This window comes from Drosophila kikkawai, chromosome 3L, assembly GCF_030179895.1.
Source record: "Drosophila kikkawai strain 14028-0561.14 chromosome 3L, DkikHiC1v2, whole genome shotgun sequence".
NCBI lineage: Eukaryota > Metazoa > Arthropoda > Insecta > Diptera > Drosophilidae > Drosophila > Drosophila kikkawai.
The window spans coordinates 10,860,103-10,880,152 of NC_091730.1; the positions used below are offsets into that span (position 1 = coordinate 10,860,103).

At 41.3% G+C, this 20,050-nt stretch overlaps 3 protein-coding genes across 4 annotated transcripts in view; all 3 read right to left on the minus strand.

Moving 5' to 3' along the window:
* Pex1 (peroxin 1) overlaps positions 1–20,023 on the minus strand; it is a 35,973-nt gene extending 15,950 nt beyond the window's left edge. The window contains exons 1-9 of one of the 2 annotated variants that reach the window (XM_017178727.2): positions 19,782–20,023; positions 19,586–19,712; positions 19,383–19,486; positions 18,851–18,965; positions 17,204–18,793; positions 16,802–16,998; positions 16,033–16,656; positions 8,391–8,494; positions 8,092–8,331 (exon numbers count right to left, since the gene is read on the minus strand). In XM_017178727.2, coding sequence (XP_017034216.1) covers positions 8,262–8,331; positions 8,391–8,494; positions 16,033–16,656; positions 16,802–16,998; positions 17,204–18,793; positions 18,851–18,965; positions 19,383–19,486; positions 19,586–19,712; positions 19,782–19,874 — 3,024 coding nt within the window. In that variant the 5' untranslated portion in view covers positions 19,875–20,023 and the 3' untranslated portion in view covers positions 8,092–8,261. Of the gene's footprint in view, positions 1–8,091; positions 8,332–8,390; positions 8,495–16,032; positions 16,657–16,801; positions 16,999–17,203; positions 18,794–18,850; positions 18,966–19,382; positions 19,487–19,585; positions 19,713–19,781 lie in introns of those variants that run through there. The other variant, XM_070285750.1, reaches the window with a different exon arrangement.
* Positions 5,658–7,787, minus strand: LOC108083084 (larval serum protein 1 alpha chain). The gene is made up of 2 exons (XM_017178728.3): positions 7,533–7,787; positions 5,658–7,478 (listed from the first exon to the last, which is right to left on the minus strand). Exons 1-2 carry the CDS (start codon positions 7,785–7,787, stop codon positions 5,772–5,774), a joined length of 1,962 nt encoding a protein of 653 aa, XP_017034217.1. The 3' UTR covers positions 5,658–5,771.
* On the minus strand, positions 8,501–15,253 carry btl (breathless). Its single transcript, XM_017178726.3, has 3 exons — positions 15,197–15,253; positions 9,542–12,163; positions 8,501–9,174 (listed from the first exon to the last, which is right to left on the minus strand). Exons 2-3 carry the CDS (start codon positions 12,113–12,115, stop codon positions 8,593–8,595), a joined length of 3,156 nt encoding a protein of 1,051 aa, XP_017034215.1. The 5' UTR covers positions 12,116–12,163; positions 15,197–15,253; the 3' UTR covers positions 8,501–8,592.
* Positions 20,024–20,050: the final 27 nt, after the last annotated feature.

Consider the following 20,050-nt stretch of genomic DNA (forward strand, 5'->3'; position numbering starts at 1 on the left):
TAGAACCCCTTCTGAAGACATCCCATGCCCCTGCCTAAAATAGCCATGCCTTGCCAGTTGCTGTTGAAAAATGTATTCAGAAAATAAACATTCATGTTGTATAGGTGAGATCTATAGCTACGTGGCAATCGTCTCGTATTCTTCTCGCCCTTCTCTAGTCTATTCAATTTGGCTGTGAATTAAAATGAAGAAGGAAAAAATACATTCATGCATTGCATTGTCAAAGGGATTTCTTTCTCTCTTCCCTGGCTTTTGTATGATTGAATGAGACCCACCTCAGGATTGGTATTTCCACCGCCCCCACCCACTATATTCCGTCTTAACTGACACGCTTTGGCGCATCGCTTGATAAGCGCGGGAGGAAGAGAACTTCTCACAGGAGAAGGCTTTCCTTCGAGTGGGATTAAAAAAATGTTTACATTGCCGAGGAGCGCAGGACATTTTAATGCCAATGGAAATATAGGGCAGCAAAGGTACATCGAAAGTAAGAGGTTGTAACTACTCGAATATGAGGGAAACTATTCAATTAGTTTTTCTTTTATTTAGAGGTGAGTTTTAGAAGCATTTAAATTAGAAAATATTAATAATAATAGTTCAATTTAAATAGGAAAAATATTAAAAATTGAATTAAATGTATTTAAAATTATTAGCTATATATTTAGTTAAATTTAGTTAGAGGGCATTACTGGTTCGTCCCTCCAAAGGTAATGACACCTTGGCCCATCGCGTTTACCTTGGCATAACAGGAAGATCCGGATCCTGCAAGATGTGGGCCAGATTAAGGTAACCGGAAGGGACAACACGCACTCAGGAGAATGATTGGCGAAAGCTCATTCCCACTTTGACTTGACAGAATCCGTTTGGGAAACTAATAGTTAACAAAAAATATTTTCAATTACTGTTGCTGTCACAGCAAAATCAATCAATTTGCAGCCACAGACACGAAAGCCATTTAATTTCTATTCCTGCACCCTTTCCCCTCAGCTCCTCTCTATCGGTAAAATATATTTTAAACACAAATTGATTTTGTGGCCACAGATTGCAGCGGTAAATGCATTTTAAGCCCAGCTTCACCATTTTTCCATTACCAGTAAACGCTTATTTTTTACTCACTCTCTGGGATTTTGCCAACTAATGAGGTGTGAAAATGTGGGAAATGCGATTTCTGCTGCGTTGGCTCTCTCTGCCTTGCAATTAGAATAAATTTATGGGTCGGAGAAGTGGTGGAATCAGGGTAAAAAGATGTGCCAAAGTATGCTATAAAAATGGGATTTGCCTGAATTGGTTGCGGCTTATTTGCTATTCACACCACAACAATGTAAACAATGCCCAGGCCCTAGGACATCCCACCCCCGGGAAGACCACTCCCCCTCATCACACCCAGGCAGCTAGCACCCAGAGGCGACAGTGGAAAAAGCAATAAAGCGCTCAGCCACACAGACACTGGAATATACTCACAATGCTGAAACAAATTTGTTGCAAATCAAAACAAATTCCAAGCTGGCAACACGCACACACAAAAAAGCTAGAGTTTTCTTTGCAAATTCACTACGAAGTAGGAATGCTCTGGCTTTAAGAATAATATTAATATTACCATTTAGATTAAGATTTTATCATGTACAGCGCAGCAATTATAAATAAGAAAATTACAATTTTAAAGAATTTTTGGTTAGAAATTATGAGAAATATAATTATTTCTGTTGAAATATATGAAAATATAACCACATTTCTTATTATAATAATAATTAACGATTTACCTAAGAACCATGGCATAAGTCTTATGAAACTACTTATATTTTTCTTAAATACACTTTTTTAGATAAAACCAAGACCCCATTCTAAACGCATCCACAACCCAGTAACCAACCCTTCCCTTCCTAAACCAACTTCCTCCATCAACTTGATAAAATTCCACAACAATTTATGCAATCAGTTGGACACAACACAGCACAAACACAAAAAAAGGGAAAAGAAATAGTACAAATATGACGGATCCAGAAACCACTTCATGCTGCTGCAGTCCAGCACCAGAAAATCCCCTCCACCGAAACACAATCCCTCTTAAGCCTTTTTGAATATTTTTGACACGTGCACTGCAATTATTTTATTACACAAACCGCCCTTCGCTGCCGTCCAACCCCTTGGGTTGTATGCAGGGCACCGCCACGCCCACTCGATTGCAAAGCAGGATAAAAAAAAAAATAATAATAAAAGCATTCGCTTGGGGGGAACGCCAACAATGGACCGGCAATTGATGCAATTCATTGAAAATTTTGATGGCAACTGTTTAGACTAAAATTGCATTATGTCTCCAAAGGCCTTTGTTGATGTTGTTACAGAAAATGGAACTCCCTCCGTTGGTAACCCAAACAATTGCCAATCATATTCGCTTTCGCGCAATTGCATTCACACATTTTGAACGTGCCCAAACGAGAAGTAGAAATAAAAAAAAAACAAGTAGCCAAAATGTTGTTTTAAATACGCGCCTAAATAATCCACCAAAATGATGGTCGGTGTGTGCATATATATACGAGTAAATATTAATAATGATGCCATTTGTTTGGCCATAGAATTGTTGTGGCTGTTTCTGTGGGCAATAAAATTTGGCTTTGCCACATAATTCAAATTGTTAATCGCGTTTAATGGCGGGCATTTATCAATATTTTCTTCATGTTGTTGCTGAATGCAAATTTTTGAATGCCAGAGGCAGAGGGCGAGAGAGACGAAGGCCTCCTAAAGCCACCCCAAAAATGGGGAATCCCACTCCAATTCAAGGGGGGATCCTGTGGTGACAAAGCAAGAACAAAAATGGCGGCTAATATGGCCACAAATTTGAGGAGTAAGAAGGATAAGAAGGGGAAGTTAAGCTCGCGAATTGGAATGGATGAAGTTCTTCTTTACTATTGTAGCTTCTATGAGATATTTATATTTTATTTTTATTTTTTTAAGAAATATCGGATTTATATTTTTAAATACAGCATTAAGTTATTCTTTAATATTGTAGGTTCTATGAGGTATTTATAATTTATTTTTATTTTCCAGATTCATATTTTTATACAAACCATCCCAAAAATAAGGTTTCAATGAAGATTAAATATATTTTTGTGGCAATTTATGTAGTTGTTTTATTATTAGTAGTATTCAAAATATTCCCAAAATTAGAAATTTATATTTGAAAATCGTTTAAACATCGACTATTGGCATATTTCTGGTTTAATACAGCCCCATCTAAAATGGGGCGGAAATAAAAGCGCAACGGCCGCTGCAACAGCTTTTCGAGGGGGAAATCCCACTTTCTCTACTCAGAAACCTCCCTTAGTTGTGGCGCTTGCCCTGCTCTAGAGAAACCCCTGCCCATCGTGCTTTTAATGCGCACCATTGTGTCAAGATAAAGAAACGGAAATTAGCACGATAGCAGGAAGTTGCCATCGTCGCTGACGTTGTCCTTGTACTTGTCCTTGTGTTCTTTCTCCTTCACTCCACAAAAAGGCGTGGTATGAAGGCCAGGACAGCAGCGATAATAAAAAAAAAGGGGCAGTGGAGGAGACAACAGCAGGATAGAGGTGGGAGCAGGCAGCAGCAGCCACTGGCAATCGGAATTGGAGTCAAAGTCGGACAGCCACAAATAATAATGAAAACGGAAATGAAATACAATACCCAAGGAGCCCTGCAAGAATGGAAAAAGTGGTCAAAATGGAGATGCCAATGATACCTCCAGGGGCAAGTCTCCCAGCTTGACTTTTACTTTATCATCAGCTGAGAGTTTATGGAGGAGAACAACGATAAAAAGATATTTAGTTGGTCAAAAAATGTGGTGGGTTTTTTTTAGAATAGAAAACAATTGAATATAAAATTAGAATTTAAAAAGGCGAAGAAGATTTCTTTTAAAAAATAAATTAAATACAATGTTTAAGCTTAGCAGTAACCTATTTATTTCATTTAAACTTTTGTAATCGAAAAAATAAATTATTTATGCAAAAAAAATCAAAGAAGCTTTTATATTTAAATTAATTTCTAGAGTTCATTTAGCCAATTTATAATTATTTTTTATTATTTTATTAAAAATTTTCTTTTCCCTTCATTTTCTTAACTCAGCAAAATTCCAAAGACCTTCAGCTAAGCCTCATCGTAAGCCCAAACCCCAAACTGGCCTTAACAATTGTAAAATTAATAAGCCATAAATTCCGAAAAAAAAAAACTTTCGCCTTTCTTTCTAATTGTGGGGATTTTGGTGGAGAAAGAGACTTTCCTTTTTCTGATTTTTTCCTAACCACACGCAAATTAGACGCAAACAAAATGCAAAGAAAGCCCAAGAAAAGCGAATGCTGATTGTCGCCTATTCACTTAATTTTTTCATTTACTTTTTTTTGTGGGTCTCTGGATAAAAAAGAAGGAGCAAACACACACACAAAGTCAATTAGGCAAAGTGACGCTGGCAACAAAGTGAAAACAATTCACATTTAAATTTGCGTATTCTTAGAAAATTTGCGCCGCGTAGCCAGGGATGAGTTCTGGGATGCTGGGATGATGGGTGAGGGTGGACACTGGGCGGGGGGTGTGTGTGTGTGTAAGTTGGCGTAAAATACGTGCATATTATTGCGCTTATCTAGGAACAAACACGCCCAGGACTCCATTTCCCGGCCCGGACCCTTAGATGAGGCCTTCCACTTGATGACGATTCCTGTCTCTCTTTTCTATGCTTTTTGTTAGGGGAATTGAATGGGATTGTTGCTGCCTGCTGCCGTCTTCGGTCGTATTGTGTGCATTTGTTTTTATGCGAATGTGCCAGTGACAAACCAGCCACATCCACATCCACATCCTCCACCACTTCAAACACTTTGCACCCGCCTAAGCAACACATCCTTCCTTAAACGTTTCTTGCCTGCCAAATGTTGCCATCGTTTGCACTGAGAGAAAGGAGGGTTCGGTTTAATCAGTGAGGTTTAAAGTCGTCACTTGAAAGTGAACAAGGTCTTTATAGTTCATTTATAATTTTGTGGTTTAATCTGATCGAAAAAAATGTATTATGTATGTTTAAAAGTTGTCCTAGAAGTTCTTTACTCTAATAACTTATTATTTCTAATTTTAATATTTATTCTATTTTACTTAATATTTTCTTCAGTGTTTGGTATGATTGTAAAGTCCCTGCCTGTCTTGGTAAGGGAATGCGGTTTTATGTTTGCTTTGTATTGGCCTGGCATAATAGACACATTTAATTTTACTATTATGCCTTTTTGTTGTCATCGCATTCGTATAATAAACCGTATTCGTTCGTTTTCAAGTTTCACTTGTGGCCGGGAAATTTCCCATTCCCAGTTTTCTACCATTTTGTCAGTCATTTCATTTGATTTTCTCGAAAAAGGATGTGTCTAGGCTTGTGTGTGTGGCCAAAAGAAATTATAAATGATCAAGTGGTAAGGTTAAATAGATACGTTTATTTCTTTTGAATTGAGAAGAGTGTTTTAAAAGTTAAAAAACATATATTTATTTATATTTATATAAAAATGTATTAAATACAGAACCTGCAGACAAGAAAAATACATTTAAAACATAAAATTTTAATGGGATATCTAAAGTTAATAACAAGTTTTGAGAACATATTTTTTTCTTTATTGTATTTTATTAAAAAATTTTTTTTTTTAATATATTGTCTGCTTTGTGCTCTGAAATCTATATTAATATGAAACCCACTCCCAAGGTATTCAAACACACACGACAGAGCATTCAATTAAGAAGTTTAGCCATTTAGCATATATTATCGCATAATAGTTTTAGGCCTGGCGATGAAAGATTATCACATCCTTCAAACTTTTGGTTAGCACAGGCAACGGCACCTCCTCATTCTCCTGCTCCCAGCCAGTCCAAGCTGTGAGTTCAACAAACAATTGAAGTTTGAGTCCTTCTCGAGTGCCTCTGGGCAACATAAGGTGTGTGGGAAAACCCCTGAAACTGTCTGATGCTGTTGGATAATCGGCCTCATATAGTTCGCTGAGAGTGGATTCCTTGAGGGCTGAAGGGAAAAGACGTTCGAATTGATTAAAGCCCTTCTTCAGGGAACACACAAAGGTGTCTAGGTGCAAATGGGGACTGGATTGATTGGCTTGGGCCAGATATATTCTAGCTTGAACAGTCATTTCTGCAGGGGCTTCTATATCCAGGGTAATGCTGAAAGGTTCGTGATTGAGGCGGCGTTGTCTGGCCACAAGATGACGTTGGAGAAACTGCAAGTTGTTACGCTGTGATTGAAGCAGTTGCTGGTCAATCAGATTGATTAAATCGGTATACACGGTTTCCTCATAAGTCAGCAAGCTACTAACTGTGACTTTATTTATGATGGGTTGTATCCCTTTTCCTTCTTTTTGGATTACATTTCCTTTGCCATAACTGCTTATTATTTTCTGTAAACGAAAGAGCAGCGATCGGTAGATGGGATCTCTTAGATTAGCTGTGGCCAAACCTAGCATACTAGGCTTATCTGCTTTATAACCATTGATGGGCAAGCTCAGATGACGGCAAATATTGAGATAATTATTTGCTATTATTTTTTCAGCTATAAATGTGTTTTCTATATAATCCTTATTATGACTGACCACCTCATCAATTTGTTTTTTCAGATCTTCTAAGGTCAAGTCTAAAATGCGCCTAATGGCTTCTGAATCCAAGCTGGTGCTTTGGTAGGGAACTCCGCCAGTGGTCATTAAAGGCTGATCAATTACTTCTGTAGATTTTTGGCCCGTAGCCAAGTCCTCCATATGCAAGGCAGCCACAAATTGCTTTAAATTGTAGAGATATATTTGGGAATTGTGAGAGTGTGCTCGCATTGCCAACTGCCTTCTGTAGCTGTCCTCATCCCCAGGTCCTCGAAAGGCCATAAGGCGATCGCCATCTATAATGTCCTGATGCTGTATTCCCTCTTTAGCTTCTTCAAGGGATATAACCAATTGATTTATCAGTTTGTTCCAATGCGAGTTTAGCTCCAAATCCAAGCTGAGATAAGCCAAGTTTCTGATGTTATCTATGATCAAAGGATCGGCTGACATGGGCTCCTCTTTCGTCAAGATTTCTCTAGGACTGAAATACTTCAGAAATACATGCTTCCAATTGCGCTTGGGTGTCACTAGCCTAATGGGTGTCAATTGATGCCAGGCAATTTCTTGGGCCGCCAGGATCACCTCCTTTTCAAAGTAGAGTTGAGGCAGCACCTCAAACATGGCTGGCAGTCTGAGATCCTTGGCATCCTCTCTCTCCCCCACTGCTATTTGCAGGGCATTCACAAAGAGTATAGGATGAAAGTGTATTCTGGCATAGCAAGCGTTTCGTTGGAAGGAAGTCCAGTCCTTGGCCAGGACCAAAAAACGATAGACTCCCAACAGGTTCTGTGGCATTTCCTCATCTAGTTGATTGTAAATGGTAAAGGGTCTGGGCACTTGATTTTGATGAACACGACCTAAAAACTCCTTTATCAAACTCCAGGAACCCTTTAAGAAATTAATAAGGTTATTTGTTTTTATATATTTACATTAATTACAAACTTCTTTATATTCTTGGGGATCTTCATTAAGTTGACTGCCCATTTCAATGAGCTGTTGATGCAGCAAAGGCTTGTGCACTTGAAGCAGCAAATCCAAAAGGAACCGTTGGCGCAATTGCCAATTGGTAGGTGAAGTTAGAGACTCTGATGACCCCAGGTGACTCCGAAGGGCTGGCAGTTTCCAATGATTGCTAAAACTTGATGTTACATCTCCGAGTAGGAGACAACAAAGGCAGGCAAATGTTAATCTTAACATTTCGAAGCAGACTGAACCATGACTTGGAGCTGCTTTTGTTTATAAAACATAAACAAAATGCTATATACTATTTTTCAATCTGATCCAAAGGTTGCCATGGTGTCTGCAGATAAGAATTGAAATTGATATATACACGAAGGCAACGCTTTTTTAAAGAATGCTTAAATGTATAATATTTTGAATACAAAAACAACGAAAATGATTAAAATTTATGATTAAGCATTTCTCTTATGATTTTCCAAGGCTCTTCAACTATAAAGAAATGCAATAAGCTGTATATAGTATAACAACCATAACCCATATATTATAAAATTATTATTAAAACAATTTCGTTTTTATTGGCTCAACAATAATATGAAATATACAAAACCCAAAGCCATACGCCTCCTAACAAAACGTGACCGATGCACAGTTACATTTATATAAAGTAAATCTAAAGATAATGATAATGCTAAGCTTATTAAGTCTTTGTCTTTAAGCCAAAGTTGCGCGTTTGGCTACAAACTCCCTGGAGGTCTTCTCCTTGTTGGTAAAGCGAGAATACCTAGAATATGTAATAACTTTTTAAATAAAAAAAACAAAAAAAATACAAAGACCACTTACGTTCTTTGATATTTGGCCACATCGGAAGCACTAAGGGACGGTCTTGTGGTTTGAAAGGACTCGATCAGGTGTTTTTGCCTCAGCGAGATTTTCTTTGGCAATTTCTGGGTTGGTAAAAAATGAATGAAATATTAAAGCTTAGCGATTTTTCGATGGGATTGCTTAGACTCGTTGGAAGTTCTTGGTTGCCTAGATCTAGGGACTAATTAAACTTATAGGTATAATGGTATCTAAGCGGAGAGGTTTCTCGGAATGTCTCGCTGTAGGAGCCGTCATCCTCATCCCCCGATGAGGGCGGTGTCTCCAGCATGGGCATCGAGAGATCCAGATAGGCATCGTTCGGGTTGCTGCTCGCCTGCTGCAGAATCCCGTCGAAGCTCTCCACCAGCTCTGTGAATGTGGGCCGTGCACAGGGTTCAAAGTGCCAGCACTGACGCATCACCACATAAATGTTGAGGGAACACTTGGGCGGCTTCTCCATGCGCTGACCCGTGATCAGGTAGCTGTAGAGCTCTTCGGCGGACAGAATTTGAGGATATGGCTGTTCTCCGTAAGTCATGATCTCCCAAAGCAGCACCCCATAGCTCCAAACGTCGCTTTGCGAGTCGTATTTCTTCTCCTGCAGGGACTCTGGAGCCATCCATTTGATGGGCAGCCGGCCGTTGGTGTTTTTACGGTAGTACTCCGTATCCTGGATATCCCTAGCCAGGCCAAAGTCAGCGATTTTCATCACATAGCCATCGCTGACGAGCACATTGCGTGCGGCCAAGTCGCGATGGATGCACTGGAAATGAATGGCGGGACATTTAAGGTGATTCTCCTTCTTCACAGAACCTTCTTCTATTTTTTTTATTCAAAGATTACTAATTGGCAGAGCAAAATATACATAGATATATATTTTAATTTCTTGTAGAAATTGTCTAATAAATATCACAAAAGAATTTTTATTTTTTGTAGGTGGAAAAAAAAAAATATTAATCTTTATCAATTTAAAGTCATAATTTGCTAATCATCCCCAGTCTAAGGTAGCAATAGAAATAAACGTTATCATAAATAAATTAATAATATCTGGGGAAGACTATGAATCTATATTACAAATTCTACAAGCTCTGCCAAAGAGTATCCTTATTTCAAAACCAATTTAAACATACCCTTCGTGAAGCCAGATACTCCATTCCTCGAGCAATTTGAAAGGCAAATTTCGTAAGCTCCTTCTCGCCCAGCTCTTGTGCTGGTAACAGCGGCTTGTCATCCAAGTAGCCATCGCTGTCACTCCGCCTTTGCGGAGCTCCCGGTCGATTCTGTTTGAGGAAATCCTTGAGGTTGCCATGGGGCGCATACTCCACTATCACCCACAGCGGACCACCCTGACTGCAGCAGCCCAGCAGGTTTATGATATTGATGTGCTTGCCAATCATCTTCATCACCTCCATCTCCCGCACCAAGCTGGCCATGTCCGTGTCCGTGTGTTCATCCTTGACCATTTTAACAGCCACAATGGTCTCGGCAAGCTGGGGACTTCGGGGCAGTCCCTCTGCCTCTGCCATGACCACACGCCCAAAGGCTCCCTCGCCCAAGATTGAGCCCAAGCTGAGTTGCTGCCTGGGTATCTCCCAGTTGGAGTCCAGGGGGAACTCGTACTCGTTGAAGGCCTGGGCGGGATCAGCTCCTCCCGAACCCGTTGTTGAGACGGTGGTGCGTTGCTTTTCGATTTTTATGACTGGCATCTGCAGGTCGCCGGAGTTACAGGTGCTGCCTTCTTCCCCGGCCGGGCGGTAGATGATCACCTTCTTGGTCCACTGATGAACTGTTTCGATGCGTAGCTTCAAGAGCTTCTCCCTCCTCATTCGGCGGAGCATGATGGTTATAAAGGCACTGCCCAGGAGAAACAGAGCCACCACAATAATGGCAGCCAGGGTAAAACCCAGAGGATTGGCATGCAGCAGGGCGTAGATCTCCAAGGGCGGCAGAGGATTCCTAACCCTCAGGTAGACACTGGAGTTGCTGCTACCCAGCGTGTTCATGGCCACACAGGTGTACCAGCCTTCCTGCTCGTGGGTCACATTGCGTAGCTCCAAAACCACGGAGTTGTTGGTCACAGTAAAGTTGAGACGGGCAAACTCCACTCGCCTAGAGCCTCCCAGGGAGTCATTTCTTAGAACAGCTCGTTCCCATCTTGCAGTGGGATGCAGATCGGAGAGGACGCTGCACTTGATGTCCAGGCTTCCGTTCACCATCACCGTTTGGTTCTGCGGCACCACGATGATGGGCGAGGATCGAGTGCGCTCATTGACCAAAACGTCGAAATCGAAGGAAATGCAACCGAAGGAGTTGCAAACTTCACAAGTATATTTTCCCGAATCTGCACTGGTGGCCTCCACAAAGCGCAGGAAAAAGTTCTTCTTTAAATAAACGCCAAGTCCGCGATTCAAGGGATTTTTATCCTTGGTCCAAGTGATATTCGCCTTGCCGTCAACGGGACAAGCCAGGGTCATAGTGTTACCAGCCACTGTGTGCTGAAGTCGTTTTAAATCCTTTTTGAATACTGGAGGACCCTTGCCGGCAGCTGCTTCCTCGGCTGCATTGTCCGCCTCGTCGTCGGTGTCTTCAGGAACGAGTGCAGGTGGTGTGGGTGTACCCACTGTGCTGCTGGTGTAGACACGAGCTGTTGTGGTGTCTTCAGGACTGTAAAGTTCGAGGTAGGCGGCGCCAACAGTGCGTCCTATTTGATTCTCAGCTATGCAGATGTACCAGCCAGAATCCTCCATCAAAACATTCCCCAGACGAAGCACCTGTGGCTCATCCTTTTGCGTTAACATGGGCATAAAGTCCTTGGGGACCTGGGATTGCTGCTTCAGTAGCTGCAGTACCTCTTCGATATTAACACCGCTCACCGGATGGAACCACGTTATCTTTGGCTCTAGCGGGGAATCCTCCAGGCGACACTGGAAGCTCACATTTTCCCCAAGAGCAACGCTGGCGTTTTGTGGATATCCAGGCATCAAAACTGGAGCTCTGTGACTTTGGCTGACCACCTCAAGAAGGGTGGGATTACTCCTCTGGCATTCCTGCTCCACACACAACTCACAGCGATAGCTTCCCGCATCATCAGGCTGTAGTTGCCCCACGGTCAGAGACCACTTTTTGATCTTGATTCTGCCGCGTCCACCCAAAATTTGCTTGTCATTGTGCAGCCAGGATATATTCACTCCTGTTGCCTCCGGATCCTTGGGAGTACAGCTCAGCTGGAAGAGACCGCCAGCAGTGCGTTGCACGAACTCAGGAAGTGGTTGCAGCAATCTCAGCGAGGCATTCGCATTCAGTGGCTGAAAGAAGAGATCAGACTGGGGTATCCTCTGGGCAGTATCCACATTGGCAAAGCTGGCTATATCATTGCCTCCTGCCTCCTTGTAGCCAATTATCAGGGAGACATTGAACCATCTGTTTTGGCCATCCAAGCAGCCGTAGTTCCCCGACTTCCAGGATTGAGCTCGTTCCAGTTGCAAGACAGTGGCCCTGGACTGAAACTTATCCTGATAGAACCATTTGGCCGTGGGTCGGATGCACTGCAGCGTGATGTCCATATCGGCGGGAATGTGGCGTTGCTGGGGACTGTTTTCCGCGGTGACATCGATGCGGCAGCTGTGATGGGCAAAGTCGCAGCCCAGGTCTGGAGATGCCGAAACAAGCGCAATGATCATCAGCGTGATCGGCACTTTTGCCATGGCTCAAGTGGATTCTCTTTGAGTTCAACAGCAGCCAAGTGATTGTATCTGGTTGGGTTCAATGCGAGTATGGATATACAGTTGCGGTCAAAATTGTAGGACGGTTTGGAGTTAAATTGAATGGTTATGCTACACTACGGTATTTCTTTTACAAAAGTATAAAGTAAATTTAAATTTAAATTTAAATTTAAATTTAAATTTTTAAATTTTGTGGTTATATTCATACTTTTAGTATGCTGTTAAAGAGATTTCAAAGCGATAGTCATTATTGATATTAACACTTAAATATTTCATACTAAAATTTCATGAAAATCAATAAAATCAGATCCGAGTCAAATAGATATATTGAATATTAATTCTCATAGAAAATTGTTTAGACGTGCTCTTTTTTTTGACCGCAACTGTATAATCAAAGTGTATTGCCAAAACTCCGTTTCTCTCTTGCTTCTGCCTCCCTCTTGTGATCGCCGCTCTGTGTCATTTTTATTTATTTATTATTATTGTTTAATATTTTATTGCCAACACGGCACACAGCCCAGCCAAGAGACTGCCCCGCACCAATATGCAAAAATTCGAAGGAGAAAAAAAAAAGGCAGAAGTGTGTGCCTTGCCTCCGTAATGAGCTCGAAGACGTGGTCGTAGCCACTGTATTGCCGGACACACTCGTTGCCACCCACTCCCCATTGGCGTTCCACTCCCGAAAGGGGGATCTCCACTATAAGTTGTCTATATTCGACATTCGCCAAATGCGTTTTTCCATTCAACAAAAGCCGTACAGTTAGAAAACCGAACTCAAATCGGTTGAAATCATTCGTGGGACAGTGGGACTTGACACTGTTTAGTTATTTTTAACCGCAAAGCAAACAAAAAATGCACTAACGAATTGCAACCGCAAATCAAGAAATACCCAAATGATTAAGCTAAAAAAAAAAGAAATAACACCTTAAGGCAGTTTGATATACTCTAACAAAAGCAAGTTAATTAAATTAAGTTACCTATAACTGAGTTGAAGTACTTAATTGGAGTTAAAAACTCGAACTTGATAAGTAAACAAATAATTAAAAACTTTAAAGATTGTAATTAGACTTCCACAGAAAGTTTACCGTGTTTTCCGCCCACTGACTTTTATTAAGTGTATTAAAATTTTTAAGGGTATATTGTTTGCCTGGACTTGTCAACAAGTCTTGACCGAGCTAAACAAAAAATATATGTTTACTTATCCAGTTTAATGATTAACAATGATATGCAAGTCTAGGGTAAATCCCAAAAGGTATTAGCAACCTGTATACCAGTATTTCGGAAAGTTTAGCTTGTTTTTAACACGACTCAAATGTTTGTTAAACTGATAAATCAAATAGCATAAGAACAAATAGAATAAAATAAGTTGAGAAAAATTATAAAAACGAACAATTTTAAGACTGAATTAAATTAAACAAATCCTCAGCTAATCCAATCTATTAAAAAAATATCTATAAAATTATTTCTTATTAACTTTGCATTTTCCTCAATAACTAAAACGTTTTCAAACCACTGTCCAGTTAATGAAATTTATTTTATTGTTTGTAAGGCATGCGACAACCGTTGTGATTGTCATTGTTGTTGTTGCTACTAGTAATTGTTGCTATTGTTGTTGTTGTTTTATGGTTGCTTTAGCGGCCTGGCTTCAGGCCCGATATATGTATGCACACGCGTCGCAGGTTTTAATTTATTCAATTCCTTTTTCTCAGTTGTTGCCAAATACGAGTCGATCGCTGTATTTGAAGTATGTATTATTTTTCTTTTTTTCTATATTTTTTCTCAGTTTGTCAATCGTTCAATATTATTCGATTTGAAGCCAGCGGGTGCGCGCACATGGCCAAAAGCGTTTAACTCACACCTTTTTATCTTGTGAATTATTATCGAACGAATGAATCTTTCGCATATTCGACTTGACATTTCAACTTGGTCTGTGAGCTATTTTGAGAACGGAATTACTGGGCGAATTTAGCACTTGACATTCTGCATATTATTAATGAAATTATTTTTTTTAGTTCGAGTAATTTTTTATGGTCAGGGTATTTGGGGTGTTTTTATATAGTTTTAAGGAATAGTATTATTAATTTAATATGAATTTTGTGTGTGTTGGTATTATTTTTATAAATGGTATTCTACGTTATTTTAGATTATAGGTTTTTATATTATTTTATTAATATATATATTCATTCATTCATTCATTTTCTTATTCATATTTATTTATGTAAGAATTTATTATCAACATAAGAATTAGTAATGCCTGAACTGCCTGAACTCTGCCGACACGTGAATAATATGCACAGAAAGAAATTTTCAGTCTAAATCAACATTTTTAGTCCTAAAATTTTATTCCAAAAAGGATATATCGTTACAGTAGCAATATTTAGCGATAATTTCGATATATTTGTGATATTTTAACGATAAATTAATTATATATTTGATATATCAGACCGATATAATAGGCGAAAAAATAATTAAGTAATATTTAAAGAATATTTTAACATTAAATGACTATTATTATTATTATATACAAATGCAATTCTAATATGGCATTTCTTTGGCCATCACTGATTTTTAATATTTTGACTTCTTCGGTTCTCTTCTTATGTTGATCTTTCGTTTTTTTAATTTAAACTTTTTGGCTGCACTTGACAGGATTTGTATTTATTTGACTGCTGGAACATTTCTGTCTTTAAAATTAAATTTATTTCCCTTATTTTTTTGTTTTACTGCCGCATGTCAGCCCCGATGGGAATACGTATGTATAATTGTTTCCTTCCACGCCACAACCCAAAAATCTTTGACCAAGAAATCACGTTCTTTGTCTTTTATTTGCGAAGAGCTGGTGGGGGGCGTCGAGTTAAGACCGCAGAAGAATATTGTCACAATATTTAGTTGGCTGTGTTTATTTCGCTGTCAATCGAGGATGGAGTTTTGGATAAAAATCTTTTTTAATTTTTTAGGCGTTTCCGCTTCGTTGCCAACTTTTATTTCCCTTTCAAGAGGCACAAGAGAGAGACATAGAGAGAGAGAGAGGGGGAGTGAAGGGCCCACTTCCGTCGCACCAACCGTAATCCGTAAAGTTTTGTGGAAGGAACCGAGCAAAGCCAACCGATTGGCTTGAAAGTGCGCAAACAACTAACCGACAGTAACGATCGAACGGAAGAAACTTTTTCAGCTATAAACCGAACGATTGCCCGATTGCCCGGCCGATCGAAGCCGATTCAAACCGATCCGAGAGCTCGGTAAAAAGTGTTTGCTCGGATCCAGGATAGCCAGGGTTCGGGCTCGGATTTAGCTACCTGTTCAAGGTGGTCTTGGTCTTGGGCTCTCCCTCCCGCATGTTGCAATTGTTTTCGCTTGTACTTAGTTTCCCTCAGCGGGTTTCCTTTCTTTTTATTGTTGTCGCTGCTGCTGGCTCTTCTTGTTGGTTTTATTCTAAGCATGTTTGCGGTGGCATCGGACTCGTTGAAATTCTTTATTATCGGCTCTCCCTCGCTCGTTTTCTGTTTGTTTGCTTGGCGGCTTAATTTATGCAAAAGAAAATGTTTCCATTGTCTTAGTGGCGGAGGTGCCTGTGCCTGCAGTACGTGAGCATGCGCGGTAATCGCATATCAATAAGGAAATATCCGTTACGTGACTGATATCTAAAAAAAATAAAATCCCAGCGACTGGAAGTGGCTCCCGCATAGATACCCCCAGATACTGATCCAGATGCCAGGCACGTAAACTACCCAAAAATAGTTAAATGCATTTTTCTTGCACTTGCTGTTGTGATGGGAACAAAAAACCGAGAAACGAAAAGCGAAATCCAAACAACGGAAGGGCTAACAGGTCCCACTCTGGTTACCAAGAACTTGCCATATAATTTAGTACCGTTTCCGGCAGTGAAAAGATCGACTCACCTCGTGTCCGAATTGAGCCAGAGCCTCCTTAACTGCCGCCATGTTCGCCGAGGTCAGAATGCTCTGAAGATCAGCGCCGGTATAGTTGGCCGTTCTTCCCGCAAACCACTCAAAGTCCACGCACTCATCTAGGCTCAAAGTGGAACTGAGGGCTTCTAAGATGCGTACTCGGGCCACGGCATCGGGCAAAGGACACTCCACCAGACGATCAATGCGTCCTGATCGTAGGAGCGCCGGATCCAACAGTTCCGGTCTCGAGGTGGCAGCTATCACCGTGACGCCCTGGAGTCCCTCCACGCCATCTAGTTCAGTGAGCAATTGATTGACCACACGATCCGTAACACCTGTGGAGTCGTGCCCGCGCTTCGGGGCCAAGCTGTCGAACTCGTCGAAAAAGAGGACACATGGACGAGCACTGCGGGCGCGATTGAACAGGTTCCGTACGTTCTCCTCGCTTTGGCCAATATATTTGGCCAGCAGTTCGGGTCCTTTTACGGAAATAATGCGCAGGTTCCAAGAGGTGGCCAACTGAGAGACCAGGTAAGTCTTGCCAGTTCCAGGAGGTCCGTACAGGAGCACTCCGGCTTGGTTGCGCAACGGTGAAGCATTGAAAATTGTGGGATACTGTAAGGGAGAAGAGTTATGATACAAACTAAATTAAAAATAAATATAATAAATATTTAAATAATTTAAAAATGGGATTTAGAAGAAGTCCAGTTAAGTAGTTCTAATAATACTTATAATAATAGTAAATCTTGTGATGACTTACCCTTGATGGCCACATAAGAACCTCCTCGAGCACCCCCACTACAGCCTCTAAACCAGGCAGTTCCTCCACACGCATTTCATTGGCCTCCACCTCGCTGCCAGTCTTCTGATTACTCTTGATGCCCTGCAGGCAGTAGGAGTTTGTGTGCTCCAGGGACTCGATGAGCTGGTCATTCGTCAGAAGCGGCTGCGTCTTGCCTGGAAACAGAACATTTTAATTCAATTAAAATTAATTAAAATAAAAATGAATAAAAATTAAAATGAATAAAAATCAAAATGAATTAAAATTAAAATTAATTAAAATCAAAATTAATTGAAATTAATTAAAATTAATTGAAAATAATTAAAATTAATTAAAATTAAAATTTTATTTCAAAAACAAATACTCTAACGATTTACTCACTCAAGCGGTAGGCATAGAAAATGGCTCGCTCCACGAACTGAACAAGATCACACTTCCGGTAGCCCTCGGTGAGGTTGGAGAACTTAACCAGATCGAGCTCCTTGGACGCATCGATATGGCTGCAGAGCTCACGCAGGATAATCTCACGATCCGGTCGCTCCAGGCTGGGTAAACGAGCCACAGTCTGGAAGACATGCCTGCCTCGCGGAGAACTCAAACGTTTATTAAGTGTCTGCAGCTCGTTGACGGTGGCAATCACTGCAATTGCATTGCCTGTGGTATACTGGACGATCAACTGATGCACTGTATCCGCCATGCGGTTGTAGTACTCCCCATCCTGACTGGACTGCTCCCCAGCCGAGTGGGCCAGAACGTCCAGGTTCTCCAAAACCACAATTGCAGGTGCATGCTGTAGGCAGCTGGTGAAGATGTTGCGCAGATCCTTTTGGATGGATTCCGTCTTGCGACCTTTGCTCCTTGAGCCGTAGAAGATGTCAAAGTAGCAATAGTCCGGTTTGCGGGATAGCTGGTCCAGAATGCGCTCAACCAGCACGGTTTTACCCGTTCCAGAGGCACCGGTAAGCAGGACATTGCACTGCCGCATCACCGAGTTGTCTTCGTTCAGGCAGAGATTCAGGCGCAGCTCCCGAACCACCTGATCCACAATCTTGTCATACTCGGGCAGACGTATTAGATCCTTGACACTCAGCGGCGATGTGACTGGAGGCTGCTCCTTGATAATCTCGTTCACCGGACGCACCAGATCAGCGGCATAGATCTTGGATTCTTTCAGAAACTGAGCATCGACAACGCAGTACCTAAAGTGCTCTGGCAATATGCCAACTGTGACCAGCAAGTCGTCCTCTAAACGCACCACCTCCTCCTGGTTGAACAGCATCGGTCTCTGCTGGGTTCTCTCGATGACGAACCGCTTAAATGCGTTTTCAATGATCTTGTAGTGCGTCTTCTTGTGGGCAAACAGCTCGATCTTCTCCACAAAGTTGACCACGGTTGTCTTAAAACGGAGCACCACACGTTCCAGCTCTTTGATGCCGAGCAACTTCATCAGGTTGGCATTCAGTTCGATGGATGGGTGAATGGTGCCTGGTAAATCATCCTCCAGATCCTCGTCTACAGTGCGCACTCGCACATAGTAGTCCTTGTCGCCGGCTGTGTGCATGCAGTAGAACTGATCTAAATCCAGGTACTCGGGCAGATGTTTACGATTTACAAATACATCCGACTCTTGGGCACGTTCCCGCCAAAGGCCACGAATCACCCGGAATTCAAAGCTTCGCGAGCTCTCCCTGCGCAGATCCTTTTTGAGACGCTCCATATGATCCTGCCGCTTGTTGCGTTGCAAGGTATTCTTCACATTCGAGACCGTTGAGGAATGAGTCAGAGGTGTGATTGGCTTTTCGGACAAATCATCCTTGACCTGGGCAGTAGTTTTACTCCTAGAGAGTTTTGTGTTCTCTTCAGCGACACCATTGGTACTTCCATTGGTTAGGCCTTTGTAGAGATTGGGTGCCACAACCAGTTCTGTGTTGTGGTCTATTCTTCCATAGTTCATGTGCGGCTTGAGGCGATCTAATTAAATATAAAATATTAATAATAATATATAAATATAGTATTGTTTTTATTTACCCACTGTCAGCGCCACCTGCATGGACTTGTTAATCCAAACAATCAGAATCTGAGTGGAGTTAACAATGCGAGTTTGCTCCAGCACACTGCCAGATATTTTCTCAGTGCTCAGTTCCTGCAGAAACAAAAGAATGTTATATACATATAACAAAATAAACAAAAAATATGCTAAATATCAAGAGTGACACATTAATCTACATAATACAGATATATATAACAAAAATTATACTAAATAATATGAAATATAATATCATTATGTCACTCAAATAAACAAATATTTAGATAAGAATCCTAGGCATAGCTGGTTGTCATAACTAAATTATAGCTTTAAAAGCTATGTACTAATAAATATTACAACTTCTTAAAGCTCCTCTGAGCAGTAGGGGTCAATGGCAATGCCGGCCAAGCAATCGGGAGTATAAATAAAGACCAAGCGTACGCCCGCGCCAAATGCTAATCCGATATAAACAGAATTTTCTATTTTTATGCTGGCGACACGGGCATGCCGCAAGCATGCGAAACCATCACTCACAATGATCTCCCAGTCCTTGGACGAGACGGGGGTAACGTGGACGCTGCGCAGGTTGAGAACGTCAGCGATGAGCGCACACTTGACCAAATCATTCTCGTGCAGACCTATGGCAAGAAAGGGAAAATGTATTAGATGGCCGGAGTCCAATATTACGGCACATTGGCAAGCGATGCACATCCGGTTCGTTAAGTAATAAAGCTTACCGATCTCTTTGGCCGCTCTGGCATTGATCCCAATTTCGGTGTCCTTAATGCCCCCGCCGCCCTTCTCTGGCGCCCAAGAGGCGTAGTGCACCCGTCCATTGTACTGCAGACTCAGGCAGCCCGTGTCCTAATCAAAGCGGTATAATCTCTGGATAATCTTATCTGGACTTTGCCGGATTGACTTTTGGACACTTACATAGGTCGAAACGACGCCGTAATACTGGTCCGGCAGCAGCACAAAATTGCTCCTAATGGGCCGATAGACCACCTTAAATGTGCGCTTGAACATTCTCGACGTGGGCGTGCGCGAACTCAGCTATTGCCCGGCTAATTCAATTTCATTTTTGGCTAAACTTGCGCCGTTCCACAGCTGCTGCCCCAAGAGATGGTCAACTTGACGATTGTTGAACCGATAGCCGCAACAGGTGAATCAGCTGTTTAGGGATGAGCGATTAACAGACTGTT